The sequence below is a fragment of the Mastigoproctus giganteus genome, chromosome 13, assembly GCF_048544385.1.
Source record: "Mastigoproctus giganteus isolate SK-2022 chromosome 13, ASM4854438v1, whole genome shotgun sequence".
NCBI classification, from domain to species: Eukaryota; Metazoa; Arthropoda; class Arachnida; order Uropygi; family Thelyphonidae; genus Mastigoproctus; species Mastigoproctus giganteus.
This window is the reverse complement of record NC_143587.1, coordinates 46,015,603-46,034,504: the sequence shown is the minus strand read 5'-3', so window position 1 is coordinate 46,034,504 and position 18,902 is coordinate 46,015,603. Positions and strand designations below refer to the sequence as shown.

The window sequence follows — 18,902 nt, the reverse complement described above, 5'->3', positions numbered from 1 at the left end:
TCTACATATTGTTTATTATCAGATGTCAGCCTAGTCAATAGAAAGCTGAGTCAAAGTCAAGTAGTAAAAATTTGGTGACTACGCGGTAGCCGGTATATTTTGTTCTTCTGAGATTCGAAATCTTTTCATGCTAAGCATTTTTGTTAAAAGAAAATAAATGTATGAAATCTCATAGCATTTTGTCGGGATCAGAATATTTTTTCAGGTTAAACGTTTTCCAGCGTATGTGTAAAGTATACGCACCCTGTATAAGTTGTATTTAAAAAAAAATGACTTAATTGTACACATGCATGAATTAGTTTGTCAGCATTTCTTTGGAGCATTATTTGCTAACCATCAGCAAATAAACAAAATTACATATCAACAATGTCTAGTTTAGTCTTGTCAGCTGTATAAAAAGGTAAATACTGATTCATTTTAAGCCTAATTCAACCCAGTGTTTTCAGATAGTGAAAATTTCAGGTTTTCACAATTAAAATTCTCAATTTTCTTAATCAAATATTTAGGATCATTAATTTAATATTCACTAAGAAATCAAGACAAATCAGGTCATGAGGCATCTACACATGGGGAAGTCTTTGCATTCATATCTAATACCAACTTCACAACCCACCCATTATAAGTCTAAAATAGGTGCCTTGTAATATCCAGGGATCCAAACTTTTCCATTTTAGTAATTTAGATAGAATGATAGCATATAAGGTTTGGTTACCTCAAGTTAAAACATCCACTAAAAACATTTCAAAATTAAACATCTTAAAGTAAAATAAGATAATCATGTATATACTTACATGGACCTTCATCAGATGTGTGTGGTTGTTCTGTCTTATGTAGTGCCCCTTCTCCACTATGAAGTGGAATGTCTTCACCTGAAGGTCCATCTTCACTGTCCTTATAGAAGTCCTCATCATCCAAATATGCGGGTGACAGCTGTCGACGTCTCGATCGTTTGTCCTCATGTAACAGGGGACTCGATAAGGGATCGATAGCATTATTCAAAGAATTACTATCGGAGAAAGTGTTGGAAGAATCATCAAATGTTAGGTCGAGGTCTAACTGTTGGGAATAAAGAAAATAAGCAGTTTAACTAAATATAAAAAGAATGAGCTTATTAACTTTTAGTTATCTTTTTTGGGGGAAAGGAAAAAAGTTCCCCTTACAGAGGAATGCAAGAATTTAGTATTTACCATATTTGTATTATTATTAGCAAATGATGCAAGCTTATAAAAGTATCACCAAAAAAAAAAAAAAAAAAAAAAAAATTTCCCACAACAAATGGAAGTTTGTTCCAACAACTGCATTTGAGCATCAGGCAACAGTGGCAACTCCAAGGCAAAATGCACTAGTCTCATTGGAGCTAGTTGTTGGCGACTATTGCCAAGGAAATGGGAAACAGAGCAAACAGGAGAGGTGGAATAGCACCAGGGTATCTTCCAGGAGATAAAGTTGATGACTTTTTAGAGCAGATATCTTTTAAGGGCACAAAAGGTGATGTACATGTTGGGACTAATGACATTAAGAGTAGAAGATCTGGAATTATTTGACAAGTATAAAGCAATGTCGAAAAAAAAATGAAAGTTAGGGTTAAATTTGAAAGTGTCTGCAATTTTGCCCAGACACAATAGGGAGTAGATGATGAGAGCCTTGTCAATCAATTGAGCTCTGGAGAGAGTGCAAGGCTCAGAGGGTTCAGCATGATCTGTGCTTCTATAGAGATATGATAGACTTAATTAGAAATGGTGCAAGAATATTTGCTGATGCAGTGTTAGGTGGTCAGACAACTGCTACTTTGGGGGGGGGGGATATATAGACTAATATATAACCACAGGCCAAGGTGAAAGTGATTCCTTGCACTGCTTCTCCCGGAAAAAAAAAAAAAGCAGCCTAGAAAGCAAGGTGACAGGAATTTCAAGGACTGCTATGAGACGGGCAATAAATAAATAAATAAATAAATAAATAAATACACAGGCTATGTTAGGGTAACTAAGAGTAAGAGCGGGTGCACATATACTTGGATGTACACCAATTCTAGGAGCACAGTAAATAAATTTGAAGTACTGATAAAGTCACCAAATGCAGACATTGTAGGAATAGCAGTAACAGTGTCACTCAGACAAAAGCAAAGCTGAATTTTAATATAGGGAGTTCAATATATACAGGAAGGATGGGCATGTGGTTATGGTCTTAGTTAAGAAACATTAAATCTAAGACAATGCATCCAGTTGATATGGGTGACCAGTGCAATGCCGACTCAGTTTGATGACATAAGCACTAGGAAAACAAAAATGAGGAGTGTTTATAGAAACAATGACTGGGATGAGTATACAAAACAGCTATACAGAGAAATAGTGTGCCAGTAAATCAGAATGTCTTATAATGGGGGATTAACTTTCCAGATGTTGGCTGGAATTTGTGGGTTGGTCACTAGCAAGTAAACACTAGCAAGACTTTAGATTTATTGGATGACTACTTTCTCACCACAGAATATTAGAGAAGCAACAAGCAATACTCTTGATCTGATTATCAGCAGTGATTCTTTATTCACTAAGAATCTACAGATAAAAGACCCACTTGGGGCAGTGATCACAGTGTACTAATGTGGAATTTAAAGGTAAAGGCTTTTGCTTTTGTAAAGGCGACAACAGTGGTCTCAGTTTTAAAATTTTATGCAGTGAGACTAACTAATGATGTTACCAACAGCAAATTCTAAATGGAAAGCATTCAAGGAGGGAATTCATAGAAGCTACTAGGCTTTTCATAACAACTAAATTGTTCAAGGCTTAGACCTAAATGAATGTCATATGAACTGATGAGACTTTTGGCAGAGAAGAAAAAATGTGAGGCATATAAATTATCGGGTGATACAGAAGCCCATAGCATATATATAAATTAGTTTGTAATCAAGTCACAGAGGTTAGACAAGCTAAGGCAGATCATAATAAGTCTCTGGCAAAGACTTCATGCTTTTATAATTACAGAGGGAAAGGGTTGAATTACATTGGGCCACTTGATGTCAATGGTTAACTGTTAATGACGATGTTCAGGTTGCTGACAAATAAAACAGGTATTCTGCATCTGCATTCACAGATGAGGAAGTCTTTATGGAAGGGGATACCAGAAGTTTATTAAACTAACAAAGAGCTAAATGATTTTGTGATAACAGAAAGGAAAGTGGAAGAGAAACTGTTAAAGCTAAACAAAAAAAAAAGGCACCTGGGGTGGATGGAATCTATCCAATTATAGATTGGATAGATTATAATAGAAATAGAGCATCCTTGGATTTAGGAGATGTTCCTATGGACTGGTGATGTGCAAATGTATACCCAGTTCACAAAAGGGGGGATCAGAGGGTGACACTAGTAATTACAGACCAGTTAGCTTAACTTCAGTTCCAAGGAAAATAATGGAGTTGCTTGTTAAAGAAGTAATTCAGGACCATTGAGAGAATGCAATTATACTACAGTCACAGCATGGATTTGTTGAGGTACAGTTTTGCCTGGCCAATCTGATTAGATACTATGATGCAAAAAATATCATATACTTGGATTTCAGAAAGGCCTTTGATACTGTTGCACATAAGTCTGCTGTACAAACTGGAGAAATGTGCCATTAAGGGCAAGTTACTGCTATGGATAAAGGGAATGTTGAGTGGGAGACAGTGGTTATCAATAACATTGCTCTATGTGGACTAATATTATTAGTGGAGTCCCCCATAGTTCAGTTCTGGATCCATTGTTTTCAATACTTATTAATGATAGTGATCAAGGTATATATCAGAATTAATGTCTAAGTTTGCAGACAATAAAAAGGTTCAGGGTAGTTAATGACAGTAATTAAGGTGAACTACTGCAACAAAATCTAGAAAATTAGGTCGCTGGCCTGAGAAATGGCAGATGAAGTTTAACATTAACAAATGCAAGGTAGTGCATATGGGGAGCAGTAATTTCAGATGAACATACTGTAGTACTACACCCAGTCCACACAGTTGAAAATGAAAGATACTTGGGTGTAACTGTGCAGTCAGATATGAAATTCTGAGAATGCAGAGAATTTAAGTGGGAGGACACCTGTTCTCCCACTTTGAACTGTCTGAATCTTGCTGGAGAGTCACAAAATGAAAATATTCCATTTCTATCATATCAAATGAAGGTATGCAAGTAACCCATTACAAATGGGCTTCAAATAATTTGACAAAAAAAAAAGTGAAGTGATTCTGTTGATGTCAATCTGGATATTTAAGATATCTTCACTCATTTTCTAGAATAAAGAAAATTTTAGTCATGAATGTATTTAAATACTGGTAAGTACTGCTTATTTTCCAAAGCAATGCCCGACTATGCTTTAGTCATAAAAGGAGATTGGACATTTTTCAATGAAAAGTGCATTAAAGTGTGAAACTGAATCTAACTTGTTCATTTGGAAGTCTCTTCCAAATGGACAAGTCAGATTGTAACATAGGGTGCTAAAAATGTGTGAATGACTGTTGAAAACTGCCCCATCCACCTATACACTAGCAATTTGTTACTCAAATATTTGCCTCCTATTAGCAGTTTAGTCCCTGCAACCTTTGAATTAAAGCATCAAAAAAAATTGAAGCTTTGATCAGGAAATCACTATTTAAATTTATATGCAAAAAATATGCAGTTGTTTTTGCATATAGCAAAAGGTAAATCTATTAAATTATTTCAACAGTAGCAGATGCATGAAAATTGTGATATACAAAACTATTACCAAATGTTTTTGCAAATGTGGATTTTCGAGCAAACTGACCATTCGCTCAAAAATCGACAAGGGCTTTGAAGTGAAAGGAATCTTACAGTGAATAATCAGGACAACTGAAATAAAGTGGTTCAATAAACTGCTGCCTCTGGATATGAAACTTATTGAAAACTCTAGCAAATGCATTTGCAGAAAACTTAGTTTTGGAAGAACAAAGATAAGCTAAATAGAATAATTTCCTTACATTCAGGACATTATAAAAAAAAAAATGTATTCTAAAATTACAAAGGCAATCAATCCTTTAACCAAGGCCAACATCTGAATTACAGAAATGTCTATGTCAAGTAAATCTAAACATCACTAGATGAGGTTTTCTGATCTACTCTTTTCTTAGTGAATTGCTTACCTGACTAGCTTTAAAAACGGACTTAAAATATTTTGAAAAAAACCTGTATTTGAATTGCCCAGTGCTAAGTGAGATGGCAGTCAAGTATTAATACTTCAATCCCGTGTTTATAAGCCAAAAAAGAAATTCTTGTAGTTCTCAGTGTCAAGTACTTAAAAGCATAATTTTTATTAGAAAAAGATTTTTACAATGATATGCAAATTATCTTGCCTGAAAATTTAATGTACTATTGGTGTCTGTGTTTCAACTGGTAGTTGAATGCAAAAAGTAACTATTTTATAAGTGGCTAAAATTCCTCAATTAAGCAAGTTTAATTAATTTGAACAGTACAAAATGTGAAAATTCTTTCCAAAAATGTTAAATGTTGTTCCACACAAATTACAGTGAATTCAGCTGGAAGTTACTATAAAAATTGCCTATAAAAATTACTAGAAGAAAATTTGTAAAATGCATTTTTAATACACAGGCAAATTGTGATTAAGTTGGCATAAACAAAGTTATTTAACTTTGTAGCAGATGGGGGGAGGGGATTTTGCATTTTATTGTACAATTCTAGGGTTGACACATTTAAGGCCATGTTAAAAGTGCTGAAAAAAAAAAATTTGTACAGAAACCCATGTCTTTGCAGACAGCATTTCCCTTTCTTTTTGATAAAAAAAAATTAGGCACTCTTAAAACAAGATGGATTCATATGTTTGAAAATTTTCCCTTGTTCGTAACAAATGTTTTTTGGTTTTTACCAATCTTTGTTGCTATGAAGAAATCCTGAATGCGTAGCAAATTTCTGAGATGCTATCAACTTTTACTCCTCTTGCAAGAAGAATGATTCTTCTGGAAATCTTCAGCCCTCAACTTCTGGATTTTAACTTCCTGATATGTAGATGGAGTGCAATTCACCTTTCAGTGAGTAAATCTATATGAATCTATGTTTAAATTTATTTATCCTAAAAATGAGTTTATTCACTTATGACTTCCTTGGAACCAATTATTATAATATGCAAGTCCACTGCTCCCCATCCACAGCACATTTTAAGAAACTAATGACCAGCTATCGATGGGGGGGTGAAAAAAGGAGGAAGGCATCTGGTATGTGTTCCGATTGCATTTTTATTTCTGTGAACTTTAAAGTCAGTTTAGGATTTTATTTTCCCCAAATCTGAAAATGGCTGGGATTGTTCCTTGCTGCAGCTAATGTTTCAATATATCATGACTTATTGTGAAAAACTGATCAAAATAGGAGAAAAGAACAGTTTTATATGCAAGTTTGGTGACCTATTAGAACAACAAAGCATTAATGCTTTGTTGTTCTGATAGGTCACCAAGAAAGCTTTCTCACTTTAATTTCTTGGGAGAAAGTGAGATTTCACCAAGATACCATGTGGGCAGTCGCCAAAATTTGTCTCTATATTCTAGACTTGACAATGATATCCACAGACATTTCCAAACACTGTCAGAATTGACATAAAATTTTAAAAAAAAAAAGGGGTAATTGGAATATATATGCAATTTAAATTTCAATAATTAACATAATTTTGCCCAAAACTTGTGGAGTGCAGCATTTATTAATCACTAATTACAATTCATTATTGCTTTATTGAGCAATTATGTCCTAAATGACAAACAATACCAATGCATTATTTGATACAGAAGATGGGTCCCTCTTACACAAACCAATTGTTTGGAACTCAGATACTTCTATCACAAAACTCTACTACATATGGTCACATTAATAAAACTGACACTGCTGCAGAAATACCAGAAGTTGAACAAAGGTTGCAAACTTTTGAACTGGATGGATTAAGCAAGTATCCAAGTAAACAAATCAGGTTTTTTTTTTTTGTCTTCTCCTCCTCCCCCTCTTCTAAATGGCCTTTCAGGTGTTCAAACACAGAAATCGACTAAAAACAGGAATGTCTGGAAATATCCTTTAGAATGAAAATTTGCAATCTTTCACATGAAAAAGATTTGTGCGTGGTTCATGTGAAAGATTGCAACATGAACCACGTTCATCTTCATTCCCTTCCTTCTCAACAGGGAATGAAGATAGGAATGCACAATTTTTCCAGAAGCTTGTACAAGTTTATTTTCGCTCACTAAAGTGAAAAGTACACCAGTTGCAATCATAACTAACTAGTTCTGTTACTATGCGATAGTACGTATCATATTCGCTGTTAACGTAAATTTTATTTTAAAACTTCCCTAATACATTCTCACAGTAGGTGATACCAGATTTTGTTGCATTTAATACTACCATCATTTGAGTTCGTAATACAGTTAATGATAATGAAAATAGAATGATCTTATCTACCAGTAGCTGAAATAAGCCAGCTCAATTACAGTCTGATCTCTTTAACGAACTTCCACAGAGAAATTTTCTATGTAGAAAGCCTTCTTGATTTTCCCTTGGTTGTTACATTTAAAGTAGTTTCCGTACAACGAACTTATTTTGAGAGACCCAGGTATGCATTGTTTGCACCTCAGGCCTTTAGGCAATACAGCAATTGCTCTAGAAAGCACAAATTAAGAGCTAAAAGGATTAAGAATTAATCCCTTTAGCTTTTAAGAGCTAAAGGAGATAATTCCAAGAATTAAGAGCTAAAACATTTTACAATTTAGTGGTGCCTGTAAAACCCTGCAGGAGGAAACTGGCCAATCAAGGCGAGGTATGACCAGCAGTGGGTCAGCAATAGCTAAAAAGAAGTAAAAGCTGTACATCCTATACCAAGAAGTCAAGCTAGTCAACTTCTATCTATATATTTGTTAAACATATGCAAACATATTTATGAACAGTGTACAGTAGAATCCAGTGTGCAACAAAAAATAACCAAATATGACAATTCTTAAAAGTGTACTAATATATTGTGCCCATCATGTAAGGAGTCATTTCTTACTATGTATATAATATCGGTGTAAATACACCATAGTTAACCCATATATTTGAGCTACGATTGTAGCGTAGAAGGCATCGTTTTAAATGTATCTCATAATGTGGTTGCCTTCACAACAAGATAGCTACTATTGAATTACTTCAAATAAATAACGCTTCTCTAGTAGAGAAGACTACTGTTATTTATTTTCAGCGCACCACCACCCAGACGATCGTTTCGAAGCTTTTTGGCTCCGTCATCAGTGGGCGGGTAGGTAATACAATATGCCATCTCAGTTGCGAAGTTATATCCACATTATGAGAGATGCCAGAAGGGTGTGGTGGTAATGTATTTGGATATTGTATTACCTACCCGCCCACTGATGACGGAGCCAAAAAGCTTCGAAACGATCGTCTGGGTGGTGGTGCGCTGAAAATAAATAACAGTAGTCTTCTCTACTAGAGAAGCGTTATTTATTTGAAGTAATTCAATAGTAGCTATCTTGTTGTGAAGGCAACCACATTATGAGATACATTTAAAACGATGCCTTCTACGCTACAATCGTAGCTCAAATATATGGGTTAACTATGGTGTATTTACACCGATATTATATAGTTAATTATCAAAACCCATAAGGATTATGCCTAGTGCATTTAATTTTCCAAATACTTACTATGTATGTATGTATTAATATATTAATTTATTTTAAAACAATTGAGTAAATTAATTTAATCCCTCTCTCTCCCCCTGTATTTTACAGGGAAACCTCCCTATAAAATACATTTATTATACATATTCATCAACTTCTGGGTATAATTCAGCACACTTACTAATACAATTATTTTCAATCATAGGGTGTCCTATTTTCATTCACATTAGAAAAATTGTTTTCACTTCACTAATAACTAAACAGATCAAACTCCCCCCACACACAATGCTCACTCAGCTGCCTAATTGATCTTTAATGAACAGAATCCTGGTCACAATTATCCTTCAAAAATAAATAAAACATTAGTAATAGTATTAATAATTGTATACCAAAGTACAACAGTGACTGAATCAGTAGATTCACAGTCATTGTTGTACACAGTGCTAATTAAATTGTTAACATTCAGTTTATTCCTGGTAAGTTTGAACACTAAACCCCAAGCCTCAGGCTTCCTTGTACCATATGGCTAATAATAATGATATGGAGGTCCGACCGTACTTTCAATCCCACACTTCGCTGACCGCAAGTATGTAGGGAGAAAAAAAAAATTGTTTAAAATAATAACCATAGCACGGCGGAGATCGGAATCTGTGTTTCGGTTCGCACAAGCAGCAACGTCGCTAAATTAAGAGAATTACTTCAAGTACCGGAACAAAATGACAAAGTTTCAACAGGTCGCTAGGTTGTTTCGCAATTCACGTTTCTCGGATTACTGGTATCAGTTTCATCATAAACCAGCTTTTGTTCACAAATGCACTGTTATGCACAAGAAAGTTTATATACATACCGGACATAACGCTGACAGCGAAATTGAGGTCACAAAAATCAATTCTAGTTTTTAGCATTAGTAGAGGCATTTGATGCAAGAAAGCAAGCTTATGCAGCATCAGCCAAAAAAAAAAAAAACCTACTTCCACTTCACCCCTCTGTTCTTTCAAAATACCTGTCCAGCTGAGCCTTAAACTTATTTAGGCTATCAACCTCCACCACAAGGGATGGAAGTCTGTTCCACCAACCAACCACCCGCTGGCTAAAGGCAAATTTCCGCACGTCTATCCTACATCTGTCTTTCCTCAATTTGAATTTATGCCCACTCAGGTGATTTTTCTGAGCTAGAGGAAGAATCCCATCAGCATTGAGCATGCTTAAACCATTCAAGGCTTTATACACCTCTATCAGATCACCACGCTGGTGCCTAGTCTCCAGACACTGTAATTTGCAAAACTTAAGCCTTTCTTCGTAAGAGCACCCCTTTAGCATTAGCATTAGTAGAGGCATATGATGCAAGAAAGCAAGCTTATTCAGCATCAGCCAAAAAAAAAAGAAAAAAAAAAAACCAACCACTACTCCCATTTCACCCCTCAATTCGTTCGAAATACCTGTCCAGCTGAGCCTTAAATTTGTTTAGGCTATCAACTTCAACAACAAGCGATGGAAATCTATTCCACAAACCAACTGCCCGCTGGCTAAAGGCGAATTTCCGCACATCTATCCGACATCCGTCCTTCCTCAATTTGAATTTATGCCCTCTCAGGTGATTATTCTGAGCAAGAGGAAGAATTCCTTTGTTCCATTCACTAATCTTGTTGCCATTCTCTGTACTCGTTCCAGCAGCTCTACATCCTTCTTGAAATGAGGCCTCCAGACCTGTATACAGTACTCTAGGTGTGGCCTGACCATCGCCTTATACAATGGAATAATCACCTCCTTATCCCTGCTGGAAAAATTCTTGTATATCATTGACAATACTCCATGAGCTACTCTTGCAGCCCGTCTGCACTGCTCAGAGAACTTCATATCTGCCTGCACAACCACCCCCAAGTCCCTTTCATTCTCTACCATTGTCAGTGTAGTACCACAGAGTTGATACGTTGCTCTGGGGTTGCTGTTTCCCCATGTGTAGTACTTTACATTTGTAAATGTTAAACTTCATTTGCCACCTCTCAGCCCATCTGCTCAACCTTTCCAGATGTTGTTGCAGCAGCATTGTGTCAGTAGTGTCCTTGACAACCCTGCCAACCTTTGTATCGTCTGCAAACTTGGACATTAAGCCCGATATACCATCATCAATATCATTTATAAATACAGAAAACAATAATGGACCCAACACTGAGCCCTGAGGGACTCCACTAATAACATCAGTCCATGATGAGCAGTGTCCATTGATTACCACTCTGTCTTCTCCCCCTCAACCACCCCTTTATCCATAGCAGCAATTTGCCTCCAATGTCACACTGCTCCAATTTGTGTAGCAGTCTTCCATGTGCAACAGTATCAAAAGCCTTTCTAAGATCCAAGTATATAATATCAAAGTTATTCCCTGCATCCAGTTCTTTTGTGACTGCATCATAGTATCCAATCAAGTTGGTCAGGCAAGACTTCCCCTTAACACCATGCTGTGTCTGAGCTATAACTGAAGTCTTGTCTAAATGATCCTGCAGTGCTTCTTTAACCAGTGCCTCCATTAATTTTCCTGGAACAGAAGTTAAGCTCACCGGTCTATAATTACTTGTGTCAGCCTTTGATCCTCCTTTGTGAATTGGGGTCACATTTGCACATTTCCAGTCTATGGGTACCTCCCCTGAGTCCAAGGAAGCTCTCATAATTATGGCTAAGGGTTTGCTTACTTCCTTTGCTGCCTCATTTAATATAACTGGATATATCCCATCCACCCCGGGTGCCTTTCTTGTGTTTATCTTCAACAGTTTCTCCTCCACTTTACTCCCAGTTGTTTCAAGATTCTGTAGCTTACTGCTAGAGTTGAATACACCTCTGGCATTCCCCTCGCTGAATAACTCCTCATGTGTGAATGTCGATGCAAAATATTCATTTAGTTTGTTAGCTACCTGAGCAGGATCATCAACACTTGACCCATCAATATCAAGTGGACCAATCTGATTCATCCCCTTCCTTCTAGAGTTTACATAAGTAAAGAACTCTTTGCTGTTTTTCTTTGCATCCCTTGCCAAGGATTTCTCGTAATCCACCTTCGCCTGCCTAACCTCCTTTGTAACTTGGTTGCATATCAACTTGTATCTATCATAGGCTTCTGTGTCATGTGTTAATTTGTATGTATCCCATGCATTTTTCTTCTCTGCCATATGCCTCATTAGTTGATCTGACATCCATTTTGGCCTAAACCTTGAACAATATTTCTTAGTTGGTATGTAAAGCCTAGTAGCTTCCAAGATAAGTTCTTTGAATGCTTCCCATTTTGAATTTGCTGTTGGTAACATCATCAGTTGGTCCCACTGTATAGAATTTAAATACTGTCTCGGTCCATCGTAGTCGCCTTTACGGAAGCAATAACCCTTCCCTTTACCCCTAATGGTAGTTACCTCTTTCAGTAAATCCCACTTCAGCACACTGTGATCACTGCCACCTAGTGGTTCATTTATCTGCAGATTCTTAATGCATGAAGAATCACTGCTGATAATCAAATCAAGAGTATTACTCCCTCTAGTTGCCTCCCGAACATGCTGATGTAGAAAACAATCATCCAATAAATCCACAAAAGCCCTGCTAGTGTGTGAGTAACCAGCCCCCAAATTCCAGTCAATATCTGGGAAATTAAAATCTCCCATTATAAGACACTCTGATTTACTGGCCCACTCTATTTCCCTGTACAGTTCCTTATTATACTCATCAGAGTCATTAGGCCTATAGCACACTCCTACTCTCAATTTTGATCTCCCAATGATTATGTCACACCAAACTGACTCCACACTGCACTGTCCAGCGATGTCGACTGGCTTCACTTCCTTGGTTTTTATGTGTTTCTTAACTAATAGCATAACCCCTCCCCCCTTCCTATCCTGTCTATCCTTTCTGTAGACGTTGTACTGCCCAAATTGCAGTTCTGCATCCCTTATATCTGTGTGACACCACGTCTCTGATATCCCAACAATATCTGCCTTTGATGTTTTGAGCAATACCTCAAATTCATTTACTAAACTCCTAGCATTGGTGTACACGCAAGTATACCTGCACCTGTTTCTATTCTTAGCTACCCTAACACAACCCATGTGTTTACTTGTACCGCAATGGCTCCCAGCAGTCTCTGAAATACCATGCATCTTGTTTGTCAGGCTTCTGCTCATTCTAATAGAAGCAGTGCAAGAATCTCTTTCACCTCTGCCAGTGGCTACTGTCAATCTATTGGTCTTTGTCTCCCCCCAAGCTAGCAGTTTTCCGACCCACCTAACACTGCCTCGATAGCATCAGCAAATATTCTTGCACCCTTTCTATTTAAGTGTATCCCATCCCTGTAGAAGCAATCTCTCCTGTTAACAAGTACAGTCCAGGCTGAAAAAAATTCTACCCCTTGAGCCTTGCACAATCTTTCCAGGGCCGAATTGATCGACAAGGCTCTCACCCTCCTATCGTGTCTGGGCAGAATTGCAGACACTTTCAAATTCAACCCTAATTCTCGGCTTTTGTTCAACAGTGACCTGTACTTGTTAAGTAATTCTGCCGGTCTCCTACTCTTAATATTATTAGTGCCAACGTGTACAACTATATCACCTTTTGTGCCCTTAAAAGATGATATTCGCTCTACAACGTGGATGATATTCGCTCTACAACGTAGTTGTATGTCAGCTTTTTCTGGTATTGCACCTGCTTCTGTTCATTCCCCTAGCTCCGCAAAAGGAACAACTTCGAAAGGTTACTATGAGGATAACCTGTTTCTTCTCGTCCATTAATTCATCCACATTTATTTATTAATTCGTCCACAAAACAAAGATGCCCTAACTTGTAATAGTTAAGGAGCACGAGATCGCAACAATACACGATATTCGTAAATGATCCTTACTGTTTTTTTTTTCATATCTTTTATTCCTCAGAGCTAAGGAATACATCTGAAAGACCAACTCGAGCAGTATTGCAAAAAAATTAGTAAGTTCACTCTGGACGCTACAAGTGACCCGAGAAATGCGAAACCGATATTTAAACCTCCTGTCGCACTTTTTGAAAGTACAGTACAGTACAGTACAGTACAGTACAGTAGACTGTCGAAATAACGGCACCCCAAATAACAGAACATTAGAGCTAACGGCACATTGAGGGCGGGTGTACAGCTAGGCCTCGCATAACGCGATTTTCAGTTAACGCTATTTGAAAAATTATATCACTTTACACGATGCAAATTTTCAGTTAACGCGATCTTTTTTTTTTTTTATGCGATAGTTGAAAAAGATTTGAATCACGCGTTAAGCTTACCGCGAGTCATACGGTCAATAAAAAAACGTTTGCCTGCTGCCCGCCTCGGTGTGTTCCATCAACCATCGGAAGAAGACGTGTTTGTCTCCTGCTAATAAAGTCAATGCAGACTTGCATTTAAAAATTCAAATTTTTAAATGAGCCAGATGAAAAATTTTACCGCGAAGGAGATAACGGTAAAAGAATTAGATGAAATCTTTCATATCGCATAGAACCTCAAACAAAAGGTTTGATGTTCTTTGCGATATTTATTTTGCCAGGGCCAAGAGAAGATTGTTGTCGGCTACCGGAAATTGATTGATGAAAAGAGAAAGTTAACACTTTTAAATATTTCCGCAACAGCCATTTCTTCATTGTGTATTTTATGTCATAGGTTCCCAAACTTATCGATGGGTCAACTGTTGATGATCCTGCTCAGGTAGCTAACAAACTGAATGAATATTTTGCATAGACATTCACACATGAGGAGTTATTCAGCGAGGGGAATGCCAGAGGTGTATTCAACTCTGGCAGTAAGCTAGAGAATCTTGTAATAACTGAGAGTAAAGTGGAGGAGAAATTGAAGATAAATACAAAAAAGGCACCTGGGGTGGATGGGATCTATCCAGTTATATTAAAGGAGGCAGCAAAGGAAGTAAGCAAACCCTTAGCCATAATTATGAGAGCTTCCTTGGACTCAGGGGAAGTACCCAGGGACTGGAGATGTGCAAATGTGACCCCAATTCACAAAGGAGGATCAAAGGGCGACACAAGTAATTATAGACCTGTTAGTTTAACTTCTGTTCCTGGAAAATTAATGGAGGCACTGGTTAAAGAAGCACTGAAGGATCATCTAGACAAGACTTCAGTTATAGCTCAGACCCAGCATGGTTTTGTTAAGGGGAAGTCTTGCCTGACCAATTTGATTGGATACTATGATGCAGTCACAAAAGAACTGGATGCAGGGAATAACTTTGATATTATATACTTGTATCTTAGAAAGGCTTTTGATACTGTTGCACATGGAAGACTGCTGCACAAATTGGAGCAGTGTGGCATTGGAGGCAAATTGCTGCTATGGATAAAGGGGTGGTTGAGGGGGAGAAGACAGAGTGGAAATCAATGGACACTGCTCATCGTGGGCTAATGTTATTAGTGGAGTCCCTCAGGGTTCAGTATTGGGTCCATTATTGTTTTCTGTATTTATAAATGATATTGATGATGGTATATCAAGCTTAATGTCCAAGTTTGCAGACGATACGAAGGTTGGCAGGGTTGTTAAGGACACTACGCTACTGCAACAGGATCTGAAAAGGTTGAGCAGATGGGCTGAGAGGTGGCAAATGAAGTTTAACATTGACAAATGTAAAGTACTACATATGGGAAACAGCAACCCCAGAGCAATGTATCAACTCTGTGGTGCTACACTGCCAGTGGTAGAGAATGAAAGGGACCTGGGGGTGGTTGTGCAGGCAGATATAAAGTTTTCTGAGCAGTGCAGACGGGCGGCAAGAGTAGCTCATGGTGTATTGTCGATGATATATAGGAATTTTTCTAACAGGGATAAGGAGGTGATTATTCCCTTGTATAAGACAATGGTCAGGCCACACCTAGAGTACTGTATACAGGTCTGGAGGCCTCATTTCAAGAAGGATGTAGAGATGCTGGAACGAGTACAGAGAAGGGCAACAAGATTAGTGAATGGAAAAAAAGGGGTGCTCTTACGAAGAAATTTTTTTTTTTTTTGATTTGGTAGTTGTTGGCGCATTGGCTTCTGTGGCCATATTGCACCTCCCAAAGTTTTTGCAGTACTTTGATCCTTACGAAGAAAGGCTTAAGTTTTGCAAATTACAGTGTCTGGGGACTAGGCACCACCGAGGTGATCTGATAGAGGTGTATAAAGCCTCAAATGGTTTGAGCATGTTCAATGCTGATGGGATTCTTCCTCTTGCTCAGAATAATCACCTGAGAGGGCATAAATTCAAATTGAGAAAAAACAGATGTAGGATAGACGTGAGGAAATTTGCCTTTAGCCAGCGGGTGGTTGGTTGGTGGAATAGACTTCCATCCCTTGTCGTGGAAGTTGATAGCCTAAATAAGTTTAAGGCTCAGCTGGACAGGTATTTCGAACGAACAGAGGGGTCAAGTGGAAGTGGTTATTTTTTATTTATTTAATTTTTTTTTTTTTTTTTGGCTGATGCTGCATAAGCTTGCTTTCTTGCATCAAATGCCTCTATAATGCTAACTTTCTTGGTTCACCGCGCCCTTAGTGTCTCAGTAATTTTTTAAAGGCGCACCCAGACCAAAAGAAATACCTAACAGTTCCGTTTAGTAGTTAGGTCCAAACTTAATAAGAAATTCTGAAACTGAACTACCTCGAGCTAGTAGTTTGCGCGGTGTCCGACAGATGTCGAGTATCGCTGTGTTTCCCTCGAAAATTTAAAATATTCCGCGGCGCACAGTTTAGGAACCGCTGTTTTATGCAATAAACATTTAATTCCATAATTATTTCCATTATCTTTTACATTGTATACAGTTAAAGTTATTTAAAAGGTATTTTTAAAATTCTTTATGGACATTCCAGAAGGTCAAGGACCAATTATAATTTTTCCTATTGATTATTATATTCGATTAACGCGTTTCCGTTTTGCGCGATGCTTTCGCGGGACGAATTAATCGCGTTAATCGAGGCCAGCCTGTATGTGTACAGCGCAGATGTCTTGGAGTGCCGAAAAAAGAAAACGGCAAGTCACGTGATTACTGTATTCGTTTAATCTAATTTAAAACTAGTGTTATTCAAAACTGAGGTCTGTTTTATGGAAATCAGACATTGCGTTTTTGGAGTGACAAGGTTATTTAATAATATTGAAACAATTTCACGTAATACATGGCTGTCGTTTGTTTGCAAAGAAAACAAAAAAAAAAAAAAAAAAAAAGTGCAGTGTCCAATTAAAGCAGCACTCTTTACTTCCGAAAAAAGACTGATCAGAAAATGTTACAATAATATTGGTGAAATTCATTAGGGAAATAATATATATATATATAGTGTTTTTATTATTTTAGTTAGTGTCTAATTGATTGTTTTTAATTTGTCCCTTGCTACGTTAATGTCATTGCCATGGGCAATCGGACTATTATACGTGCTTGATATATTTTAGTTTGATTGCTTAGATTAATTAAATTTTAGTGTCTATTTTCTATAGGGTATTAGGTGTATCCTGAACAGGAGATTTTGTTAGCGTTTTTAATAAAACGCTAACAAAACCTCCTGTTCAGGATACACCTAATACCCTATAGAAAATAGACACCAAAATTTAATTAATCTAAGCAATCAAACTAATATATATATATATATATATATATATACACACGTTATTTTCTGATATCCTGCCAGGAAGAAGAAAAACCAGACTGCCAAGTTAAAATAACACACTGACAGACGAAAGAGGAATGACATTCTTTACGTACCTTTATTAGATTTCATTAATTCAAAAAAGCATGCTAAAGATAAAATTTTCTTGGTAGAGTTATTGCATTCCTTTCGTACTGGATAGATAAACGGTATAACATTCCACACTGCAGTGATATTTCAGACTCAGACATTTCCTTGGTTAAACAAATTTTAATGAGATTTATATAATAAATCAATCATTTAATTAATATGGCAGTGGTCCAAACTGAATGTGTCCGTGTATTTACGACGATGCTTCATTTAATAAAATGAGAAAATGCTTTTAACACCTTGTAGTTAAAAACAACTAAGTGCTATTGATAATTACAGTACACTGAAGCAGAGTCGATATCAAAGAGTTGAAATTAATTATCCTTGAAGCCTGCGCTATTTCTAACAATACTGCTTCACTGCTAATGGCTAAAATTAAGTGATGGAAATTTCACACCACGGGCTCACATCTGGTGAGTATGGGCATGGCACACCCAGGGTCCTGAGCTGGTCTCTTTTTTTTTGGCTGGTGCAGGATAAGCCTCAGGTTTCCTTGCACCATATAGCTAATAATATCTGGCATTATTTCAATATAAACTATATTTTGTCGGGAAAACCGGTTTTTCATTCGCCAACAGGCGCTTCGACCATACAGTACAACAGGGTCCTGTCAAGCCTGAATGACAAGTGCAACAAAAGTGCTGCTTTCCGCTACATGAATAGATTCAAATAATATTTATTTCCTCACATCCCATCCCCAGAAAGTTAGCGCCTGACTGCAGTCAGACTTCCGTGCTAACACGATCCTGATACACACACACACACACACACACACACAGGTGTTCAAAGAAAGTGTGCATCACCCCTTAAAATTGTAATTGTCGTCCGAATAAAGTATATGGCAATATTTCTTACAGACTGCATCAGATAAGATTGATACGCGTAGGTGATTACGTAATATTGCAACAGCTGTTACCTTCAGCTATATAAGCACGCTCTGAAAGAGTTGCAGTCATTCCGTTGCAATAAAGATTCTTCTTTCCAGAAGGTTGGTATAATCACTTTACTCCCCACACCGGGTAGAAAAGACTCTAGTTTTTTTATACAGCAAACGTAAAAACGACCACAGAACACATGCAATTTAAGACATTATATAAGGAGAAATACTGTTTAAGCTTCGGTTATCGTTATCAGAAGCGAGTCCCGAAGTGACAACAAGCAGCGTCCACTGTACTAATAGGCTTACTTGCCTGTATTTTGTTTCTAATCAATTGAAAAAAAAAAAAAAAAAAAAACTACACAATACAACTGTAACATGTTATATTGTCGAAGTAAAGTTACTTTTCATTTAATTTTGAATGTGTTTACTTGGTATTTTTCTGTGGTGGGTTATTGGTGCGTTACTATTTGTATCCTAAATTAAATTAAATTTTCTGTTTATACTCCGGCACGACAACCAAGTCAGTAGAGTTTACAATAAATCGTCAATACAAATATTTACCGTATTTAGTAGTCACGGACTTAAACCCCAGTCCCCACAAGGAGCGCGTGCTATGCACT

At 37.1% G+C, this 18,902-nt stretch overlaps 1 protein-coding gene across 11 annotated transcripts in view; it reads right to left on the bottom strand.

The window, feature by feature from the left end:
* The window catches only part of trol (terribly reduced optic lobes), a 1,731,230-nt gene that overhangs the window by 1,583,985 nt on the left and 128,343 nt on the right, over positions 1–18,902 (bottom strand). For all 11 annotated transcript variants that reach the window (XM_090387691.1, XM_090387694.1, XM_090387699.1 and 8 more), the window contains exon 2: positions 792–1,056. In XM_090387691.1, coding sequence (XP_090243817.1) covers positions 792–1,056 — 265 coding nt within the window. The remainder of the gene's footprint in view (positions 1–791; positions 1,057–18,902) is intronic.